The following is an 11,110-nucleotide window of genomic DNA, read 5'->3' as shown; positions in this document are numbered from 1 at the left end:
TCTAGTATTCCTATACTTTTGTATATAAGATTTGATAAAACAATAAAAAATAATCCAAATAAGGCCATTATTAATACCTTGATCAAAAATATATAGATTGTAACGCTACTATGTTTTGTGATCCTGAGCTCTAGCAAACATTAGATGCATGCATACCATTCACTGATTTGTCTATTCTAATGAAAATAATTTAATCCCGCCTTATGACTTTTGAAGACAGAAATACTTTCAAAACTTTTTGACAGGTCTTTATAATGTTACAGATATTTCTGCTGTAAACATAGCATTAGGAATTGTATGAGAAGGAATATGTTATGGTTCAAAAAGCTATGAAAGAAAACACTATTTTAAAATAATGACAAATTTAAAAAGCAAGAGAAATAATACAGAGTGTGCTTGCTAGAATAGATAAGTAGAGCCTTACAAAGGTGTTTTTCTATATTAAGGAATTAATAAATAAAGGACTGTGTATACCTTGGTGGTAAAATAAAAAAGCTGGCCACTTTTTATGCTAAGTTCAAATGTATTTTTTTTTGATAATACAAAAAAGTAATCCTTGAAAATCAGAATACATAACAGAAAAGAGCACAATAACTTAAGTATTAAACATCTGTATGAAATAACTGTTGCAAAGTTTGACAAAAATGCACACTTAGAACATGCGGTTATTTAAAAAAAAAAAAAAAAAACAGAAAAAAACACCACACGATTCTGTAGAACCAATGTTATGTCACCACCAGGAGAGCACCAAGCAAGGCACCATTGGAAAGACAACATACTTGGAAAGTCTCTATAAATAAAGTAAATGCTAATCTGGTCGAAAAATCGGTGTCTTTGGTAAAAATTCTATGAGGATGACCTGTAGAAGGAGAAAACAAGTTTTAAAAGGATTTCTTTAAAATCTTATCTTAAAAAAACTTCAGTTATATTCCATCACTTAAAACAATTTTTATAGTATCTCTGACAAAGAGGAGAACGCATGCATGAATGAATGAGAAAAGGGAGCTAGCATTTACTGAGAGCTAACTACATACCAAGTATTTCATACTATGTGCATCTATTTAATCCCGACAATTCTCTATGAGGCAAGTATTGTCATACTCACTTTACAGATGAGCAACCTGATGATTTGAGAAGTATAACACCATAGATTAGTTCGTATATGAACAAAAGACTGTCTTAACTCCAAAGCCTTGCCCTTTCTACTCCCCTGTGGTGGCTGCAGCTGACGCTAATATTCAGCTCCACAGGCTTCCTCCCTTTTATTTACAGCCCAGTTCCACAGGTCTTTAGGTTCTAGAGCTGTTCTCATTTTACTGTACCAGGACATGTGATCTCTAGACAAAGTGTTGGTCCTCTCTCTCTTAATTTTTTTAAAAACATTCTTTTCTTTTTAGGTTAGCAGAATTAAAGGTTAGGCTAGCAAAATTAAAGGTTAAAATCTGTTCCAAAGGACTTTTTACTAGAAAATTAAATGAAAATCAATCAAAAACCAAAACACAGTAACACAGAAAGACACAAGTTGACCAGAGCTAATTTTTATTCCAAACTTGGAACTGTCTTAAATTATAATCAATTTTTCCCCTTGTTTCAACCCTGTATGGAACGGATGCTAAACAAAAAATTATTCAATTTGAACAGTTTCCAGTTTGAGGAACTCCTCAGTCTTTTTAGAAACTGTCTTGATATGACCTCTAGGTTTGGATACTTTTCTACCTTCAGCCATCTGAGCCACAAATCTTCATTTTCACTCTTTAGTTCTCCTGGTTTTTGACCTGTCTCAATAAAGAAGGTATTTCTATACGTGGCTCCAATATACTCCTCCCTTAGCTGACTCATCATTTGGTGCCCCCTGTGCCACTCTCCTGACCTGTTATTTGCCTATAAAATGTTCACTAGCTTCCTACCCAGGTTCTTTACTTGAGCAAGAGTCCTCTGTTTCTCAGTTTCCTCACCTATAAAATGAAAGGACTGGAGAGATGGCAAGATTCTTTGCAGCTCTAAAATTTGATGACTAAATTATATTTTCCAGGATATATTGCAGAATGAATAGTAAAAGATATCTTTGACTATCTGAATTATTACTAGTTTTAAAATAATATATCCTACAAACTTTTTCCCTTTAGAAGCCATACACAGAAGTTAACCATTTGTCTCATTTCTTCTGCCATATCTGAATAAAAGAAAATTTGGTAATGACAATTCAACAGAGCAATAAGAGCACATATTTTACAGAGCACATAAGTTCAGAATGTTTTGGAAGGTTAAATTACATTATTTTAATTAATACTAGAACATCATAAAAATAAACATTAGATAGAATGAGCATATTTTATGAATGAATGATCTTACAATTCTATCTGGAAATAATAGTATTGGGAATACTTTTATGCTTTGCTTTCCAAAGTAAATTTAGAAGTGTGCTACATAAATAAATAAAAGCCTCTATTTTATTAATAAGCTGAGTGTTTGGGTTTATAAATATAGCAAATATTTTCTCACAAAATCCTTTGAATCACTTACATATCCATCCTTTCTCACAAAATACATAAACTCGCTCACCAGTGAGTTTTCATCTATGATGAAAATACAAGCCTAGTATTTTCATAGGTCAATCTCAAAACAAGTTATTTGAATGTGCTTTTATTATTATACAAAAGTATCAAGACCCTTTTTACCATCATAAATTAACATGTTTGATATAATAGATAATGATAAAATCTACATTATTTAGTTCACTGAATAGAGCTATTCTATGAAAAAAGAGACATTTTAAAGACATCTTTTATGTTCAAGGCTAGAAATGGGATTTGATTGTGCGATAATGAAAGAAATAGAAAATGCTACAGAGAAAAATGATTTTATGATAATTTCCAACTATTTCCAGTATCCAGGCACTGTTTTCATTAATTTTTTATACACACACACACATGCTACCTATGATGGCTATACTGTGTCAAGGAATAGACAGAATTTGTCAGAAATGATGTGCTAGATACTTAACCCCATGCTCAGATCTTCTTCTTTTCATATATTAATCTTTTCATATTTAACATAAAACACCTAGGCTCAAGGGAGAATAAAGATTCATACTTTTTCTATAGTATTCTGAACTTTTCAAACTGAGAAAAAATTTTCAAGTAAATCAAGCAGTTGGTAAATTAAATCCCATTCTAAGCTCTAAAATTCACTGTATACACATAACCATTAGATACCTTTTAAAGAATAAACACAGGGTGAGCAACATCTTATCTCCTGTTTACTTTTAAAGTAATTTTTACAGAATAATATTCCAACAACACTTTGAAAGATTCTTTAAAGGCCACTGAGGTATGGGCAGTTAAAATCTATAAAGGCTAAAGGTTTCTTAAGCTCCAGCGGCTTGGCTGAAAGGTTTTCTTCCATACTTGGAAACCTGATTAGCATTATATAAAAAAGCCATATCTGACTTGCTGCGTAACCAAAGTTGTGGTTATTCTTTATACAGCATCTAAAATTTCACACTCCATCAACACATGTTCAGCCTATTTTATCTTGGCAATTAATTTATTATTTTTCAGAACACAGTGAAGCCTTGTTTTCAAGTCATTCATAACTTTATAAATCAGTCTTGCACATGAAACCACGCATCTGTGAACCGTAGAAAATCTTTGCACTCAGGAGATTAAGCTTCTGACACCTTTGCTGATTAATAATCATGGAAAGAATAAGATCAGAAGCAAAATAAATGATCATTTAATAGAGAAACTCACAAAACAGCCCTTTAACTTACATATTCCATCATGTTATTCGTTTCACATTTCCTTTTGCTCAGTCTCCAGTGCAAGCACAGCTAGACAAGTAGGAGAGTAAAAGAAGAAAAATGAGCTCTATTTTATTGCAGCACACAGACTAACCCATTTGTCCATCTTTCATATTTTTAGTTCAACAAAAGCATCTGTTTCCATACTGTGCAGTTCAGACCCCAACAGTACGAAGCTGCTCCCTGTGGTACTCACCTTGTGGTATAACCTATTGTTTTCCCATTCTAATAACTTCTCAATCGATCTTCGTGTCTAGAAGACAAATGAGAAAAAAGTTTACTCTTGACTGGTTTTAGAAAAACTTGGTTTTGCAGCTGTTTTTTGTGTGAAAAGGAAAGAGGTATAAGACAGTGACTGAGTATAGAGTGGTCTATAACACTAGCGACATTCTAGCACTAAATAGTAGCCTGAACAGAAATAGTACTCTGTTTTGATGAAGATATGGTTTTGGTTTTTGGCACTGTATTTTTTAACTGTTTCAAACGTACTAGTCTCTGATTTATTTAAGTCTAAAAAGCTAATGTTATCCACCAAAAAATACAAATTTAAATCCCCATTTCTTTCAAAAATATTTCTGTAATATTTAGTAGTAACAAGAATGCCTTAATATATGTTTTAAAACAAAGCTATTTATACATTAACAAAATGGAAAGGGTCTTTAGTCTAAATTTAAAAAGGAAATGATTAAAAGTTAATAAAAAGTCAATCGGTATCAAACTAATTTTTATATCGTACTTAAAAATAATGTCCAAATTTAAAAGCTAAGCTTACTTATTATTCCACAAAGATTTTCAGAGGCAAAACTGCATTTAATCCAATCATTTTTGTTGGTTTTCAAATAAAATTGGTTTTATTTGAAAATCAAACTTTATTCAATACTACTGCTAAAGGAATCAACTAAGAAATTTATACTGACGGTCACTTGATTTTTGCAGTATACACACACTATGCAGCATGAAACGTTTCTTGCTTGGGGAGGAATAAAGGGGATAATTCATGGTGCCAGGTGTCAGGATGAGACTGACACAGCTGCAGGTGCAAACAGGACAGTCTTGCCACAAGAAGCAAACGCAACTTGCTGCAGCTGCAGCCTCCTTGCAAGGAAAGGAAAAAAGCATACAGCTCCATTAATGTGGCACAACTAAATAAGTACTAATCATCAAATACGAAAATCTGCCTATCAAGCAAGGATAAGCGAGGTGAAAATTGTTAGGGTCAAGCTGATTTTGAATACTCTAATGTTACCTAATAAAATGTTTAATATCTATTTAAGGTATCTACTGTAATCTAGTTACCATATTACCTTTTAGCATGTGGAACATGCTAAAGACAACACCACAGTCACAGAGGTGCCAATTATAATTCATAACTACCACTTACTGCCTTACATTTTCCAAGCTTATGTCATAAAAATCAGAAACTCAACTAACTCCCTGGGTAATAATATGCCAATGACTAATTTATTACATTACTTTTTTGAACAGTTTTTTGGCAAGAATTTTAAAGGAAAAAAAGTGCCCTTGTTAACAATGATCAGCAGACCTCACTTGTTTCTTTGTAAAGATAGCCTTTTAGAGGCAGCTCTCCTTTTAAATGAAAATAGGGCAGCAGTTATGGTCACACTTTTTGTTAATTTAGTTGCCAGTCAGCCCCAAATCAAAAGAAAATAAGGCTGCAGAGTGTAATTAACATTCAGTTCAGTCGTTTTGTCCCTTGTCTAGCCCCCAAGCTTTGTTAAAATTGCCATCTGAATGCTGAAGGCTGTAGGGAAATCGATTTGATTCTAATCGCACCATGAAAAGAACATGATCTAACTGCTTTCAGCCCTCCGTAAATCTGTACTAGGTCTTTAGCACAATGCAACTTCCAATTTAAAAAGCACTGAATGTCTCGTCAATGACTTTGTGAAGAAAAAAGAACAAGGAGCAGACATAAAAATTCCAATAGTTGTTTAAGCATTAAAGTTCATTTGCATCACAGCGAACCTGAAAAGGGCTGACCTCTCAAACCGCCTCTCAGGTCTATGAAGTTGTAGCCTTGACAAGCTCACATTGACAGAGCTCATTGACTCTGAAAGGCTACTCTATCAATGGTGAAAAATGGCAATAGGTTCTACTCTGAGCAGGCATCTGCCTGCCCACCCGCTGCTAAACCAATGGCAAAACCGATTCAAAACCTGAATCTACCTTGTAATCTTCCTTTCTAGGACCTTTTAATAATAGATTAAGATTACTATACAATTTGAGGTTTTACTTTTGCTGATGTTTAAAAAGGGGGCAGGGGGTATGAAAGAAGTAGAGTGAGGAGAACAAGCTTTCAAGTCTGTTGTTTCATATTAACATATAAAAATTAAAAGTTTAACATTACATTCTGCAAATACTCATTACACATAGAAAAAAAGTGTAGTTTCCACAATCATTCGTCACGAATTTAAACCCATACTATAACAAGAACAAACATTATGAATAGATCTCATGGTGTATATGATACATACACACAAACACACATCAATTTAGAAACTTAAAATATTTACTTTAAATAACTCAAATCAACTACCCATATTTGAATAAAAGACAAGTATAAAGTATGAACCTTAAATTCCAAAATATTTATGTAGAAATGCCAAATTTATCCTTTGCTTCTAATTGGAAGTTTAATGACAGGATTTGATATAATAATTGTATCTTACAATATTTAAGAATTCTAATCCAAACAAACGGTGATATGCCATATTCCAAATAAGCATCTAAATATAAAATATTTTTATACACTTGACAGTCTGGAGTAATAGCTGTGAATTCACAGCATCTAATCTTGCTATTGATATAAGACTTCTTTCCTGCTTGACAGGTGAAAAAAAAAGCACATGCACGTGCAGCTTAATTAATCATTGCACTTGACATCTCAATGATTTACAGTGAGGGGCAGGTGAGAACATACAAAACCCGAAAGGAACTCTTGATCTGAGTGGAACATTTCTAGCACACTAAGGTGACAAGTATATAGATTGTAACAGTCATTAAAAATAAAAGAAACTGTGCCACAAATTATTTGCTAGTAACAACAAAAGCTCAAATTAAATGGGGGGGGGAAAGCCTTATCTACTGAGAATGTTTAATACTTTGAAATTATTTTCAGTTAACAAAATCAAAATATATTTTCACGATTAAATACAACACCAATTTGGCAGATATTTAAAGAAATGACATGAGCATTTATAAAAATCTATTTAAAAGCCTTCAAACATGAAAAGAAAGTACCTTATTACTGCAATACTCTAGAAATAAAAGTTTATGTCCACAGGGTTGTCAGATAGCTATTTATAAAAAAATATAAGATAAACACTGCCAAACTCTATAATTATTACTGGACAAACAAACTTAACCATATAAAAACCTGTCCTTGATTTTTTCACCAAATCGACATAAATTAAAGGAAAATAATATGCCTCAGAAAAAAACAGTATGTATAGGGTCTATCAACAGGAAATACCAAAAAAAAAAAAAAAAAAATCATCTTTCAGTGTTCTAGGCCAGTGGATCTAAAAATAATCAATTTTCTTAAAAAAATTTGGTGCTTGTGAAAAGCACCAGATTGATAGTCATGAGAACTAAAAATCTTCTATTTAACTGAAAGAACAGGGGAAAGGGCAGTGCAGGCTTCAGTGCAAGCTTCCCTACAGTGGGCCTTAATCCTTTTCAGTGCTCCCACCCTGGAGGCTAGAGGACAGGTTAGCAGTTCTTAACCAATGAATTCTCAGTCCTTCTGCAAAAGATGATCAACAAGAAATCTAATTGTATCGTGGATTTTTACCCTTAGTTAAAAGGACCAAGATACCAATCCACACCATGTAATCAAAACAAGGTTTTTATGAAAATAACATCATGCCAACTAACTTGGTTGGAAAAAGGACCACTCTAAGCATCTGGACTCTGAATCCCCTCCCTCTTCACAGAGCTCACTTTACTTTTTTTCACACATTCCCTCATTTCAACACTTTGCTAACTGCATTTTTCTCACTGGTGAACTAATTCTAATATAACCATTCTGCAATGTTAAAGTAAAAAATAACAGAAACTAAAAAACATCATTTCAATTATAAATGGACTTATTAGGTTGATACATCCCTATCAATTTCCAAAGAAGCATCTAAAGTAAGCTTACAATAGAAAAATACATATGAAACATCCAGATATAGTAAGCTACTGCAACTGAAAATTAGGATTTTCTGAAAATTCAAATTTGATTTATTATGAGAAGAAACATTTTTGTAATTTTTCTAAATATTATACTTACTAATGAATATGTTATTATTCCTTATAAATGAATCATGCACAATTAGATATAAATAAGTCTTTCAGGACAGCAAATCATTTAGAAAGTTTTCCCTGTATGCCCAGCAATTACTTCCCTACTTTGCTACCACTGTTACCACTCTTACTTAACAGTATATTCATTACCAATGATTCGCTGACTTACAATCCTTTGAAAAAATGTTTTTTCAAAGAAGTGGTTTTTCTAGAACTTCCTGATAAAATCAATAGAAACCTCATGGATTTGTAAGTATTTAAAACCAAAGGAAAAATGTTAAATGTGGAAGCTGTAACAAAATTTCTCTGAATTTTCCCCAAAGAAAGAGAATTCTTATCAGTCTTTAGAATATAAGATGCTAAAATATTTAACAAAATGTATGAGTAGCTCACTAATAACTATTTATAAAAGTTTAACTATTTAAACTTAAAATTAAAGCTTTTTGAATAGGATTTATTCACATCAGAGAAGTCAGAGTGCAATTTCAAATGTTCAATTTCTTATTTAAAACAAATTTTAAACTCCTAAGTTTATAATGTATTAATTAAGCTTTAACTAGAATAATGCTTTGAATGTATCCATAATTTTTTAAATTTTTAAGTATTTTTCAAATAAGAACTATACTTATCTTTTGACATCTGTGCAAATTCAAATCATTAAAATAAGTGAAACAAAAATGTTATTAGTTATAAGTCATTAGAAAGCAAGCATTGCAAAATTTTAAATGAATTATTTTAATGAGAGAAATTACTTGATTTATCTCTGTCCTGGATTGATATAAATTTTATATTGCAATAATATGCAGAAAATTAAATGGCATATCTCAGTATTATAATGCATGAAAAATCTAGATTCACCAAAAGACAAACTAGAATATGATTAAATTCCTCAAAAAATTCCCTTCCTGTACTTAAAGGCCCCTTTTAAAAATTTTATGTGAGAAGGAACTCCCTGGTGGTCCAGTGGTAAGACTTCACCTTCCAATCCAGGTGTTGTGGGTTCAATCGTTGGTCAGGGAGCTAGTATCCCACATGCCTCTCGGTCAGAAAAGCAAAATATAAACAATATTGTAAAAAAAATTCAATAAAGACTTGAAAAATAGTTCAAAAAAATTTATGTGAATATTCAGACTTAGAGAAAGAACTTATGGCTGGGGGGAGGGGGAGGAAGGATGGAGGAAGGAATAGTTAGGGAATTTAGGATTGACATATACATACTGCTATATTTAAAATGGACAGCCAACAAGGATCTACTGTATAGCACATGGAATTCTGTTTAATGTTATGTGGTAGCCTGTATGGGAGGGGAGGGAGTTTTGGGGAGAACGGATACATGGTTTTATATATATATATATATATATATATATATACATACACACACACACACACATATATGGCTGAGTCCCTTTGCTGTTCACCTAAAACGATCATAACATTGTTAACTGGCTATACCCCAATACAAAATAAAAAGTTTTAAAAACCATAATAAATAAAAAGTATGGTATGTAAAGAGGAAAACAATTTTATGTGAACATTAACTTTTATGTAATCTAGAGAAGCTAAATATTCACCAAAGTATATTCAAAAAAATCGTTTCATACTGTTTGCTAAAAATACTATTTTCAGATGAAGATAAGGTAAACAACTGCAAATATTTGTGTATCAAAAATTGCCTTTAACTTAGTACTGAGCAGTAACCTACAAATACTAATCTTAAGCACAATTTAATCAAGAGTTTATGACTAGGCTAGTGGTTCTTGACTTCTTAAGGTTACCCTGGCTACTTTGGGATTTGATGAAAAAGGCATTTATGCACCAATATATAAAAATTTTGCACACAATTTTAAGAGGTTATCCATAAGTCTCTGATAACTTTTCAGAAAATACTGATAACATCTCAGAAAACTAAAACTGAGTTTCAAATGACAGAAGAAAATTAGAAAAATTGTTCATAAGACAAATGAATTTCACTAAGCTAATATATATATTAGCTTGTATATGATATATATATAATATGACTATGTAATAGTCAAATATGTTACTATCAGAGATTTTAAAAACCTGTATGACTTCACAAGGAAGAATTACTTCACAACAGGCAGGGGGAAAAATACTGCTGATTGATTATAATGACAATTGGAGAAACAAAGGAGTAAGGAATCATATCTGTTGATCCTCACTTTGGATGTGACCCCATGTTAACTGTTTTCCCTGTTATCTCAATCAATCTTCACAATAAACCTAGAAGGAAGCTTGCTGTAACTTTTATTTTACATATGAAAACTGTGTCTTACGGGGGTTAAGAAACTTAAAAGCCACACTAGGAAATGGTGGAACTGGGATTTGAAACAGGATTTCAATAACATGCTCTCTCCATTACTCAATGAAGCTACAAATTTGTAAAGAATTTGTAGTTTGTTGGATAACAGCTCTATGACATGCAAAGTATTTTAAACCACTAACTCAGCTATTGGCCTTGAATAGCCAACTTAATCTAAAACTAAAATTTTCTCCAGCTCTGAGGTCTAGGAAATACTCATTCTACTCTATTCTTAAGTCTCAATGAGATTTATCCAAAACGTATTTTGTTTTTGTTTATAACTTGCTTTGTGCAACTAAACATGAATTGAGGTATATCATTATTTTATAGATTAAGTACACAGATTTACAAAAGTTAATGGTTTGCCCAAGGTCACACACCAATAAGGGTAATGCTGCTGCTGCTAAGTCGCTTCAGTCGTGTCCAACTCTGTGCGACCCCATAGACAGCAGCTCACCAGGCTCCCCAGTCCCTGGGATTCTCCAGGCAAGAACACTGGAGTGGGTTGCCACTTCCTTCTCTAATGCATGAAAGTGAAAAGTGAAAGTGAAGTAGTTCAGTCGTGTCCGACTCTTAGCGACCCCATGGACTGCAGCCCACCAGGCTCCTCCGTCCATGGGATTTTCCAGGCAAGAGTACTGGAGTGAGGTGCCATTGCCTTTTCTGAATAAGGGTAA

The 11,110-nt window shown here is 32.6% G+C and overlaps 1 protein-coding gene across 2 annotated transcripts in view; it reads right to left on the bottom strand.

The window, feature by feature from the left end:
• Positions 1-503: 503 nt before the first annotated feature.
• The window catches only part of CHIC2 (cysteine rich hydrophobic domain 2), a 52,101-nt gene continuing 41,494 nt past the window's right edge, over positions 504-11,110 (bottom strand). For both annotated transcript variants that reach the window (XM_081509731.1, XM_081509820.1), the window contains exons 4-6: positions 3,999-4,055; positions 3,773-3,832; positions 504-859 (exon numbers count right to left, since the gene is read on the bottom strand). In XM_081509731.1, coding sequence (XP_081365857.1) covers positions 809-859; positions 3,773-3,832; positions 3,999-4,055 — 168 coding nt within the window. In that variant the 3' untranslated portion in view covers positions 504-808. The remainder of the gene's footprint in view (positions 860-3,772; positions 3,833-3,998; positions 4,056-11,110) is intronic.

This window comes from Giraffa tippelskirchi, chromosome 1 (assembly GCF_054371585.1).
Source record: "Giraffa tippelskirchi isolate mGirTip1 chromosome 1, T2T-mGirTip1v1.2.pri, whole genome shotgun sequence".
Lineage (NCBI taxonomy): Eukaryota > Metazoa > Chordata > Mammalia > Artiodactyla > Giraffidae > Giraffa > Giraffa tippelskirchi.
The sequence above is the reverse complement of the archived record's forward strand: the minus strand, read 5'-3'. Positions and strand labels throughout refer to the sequence as shown.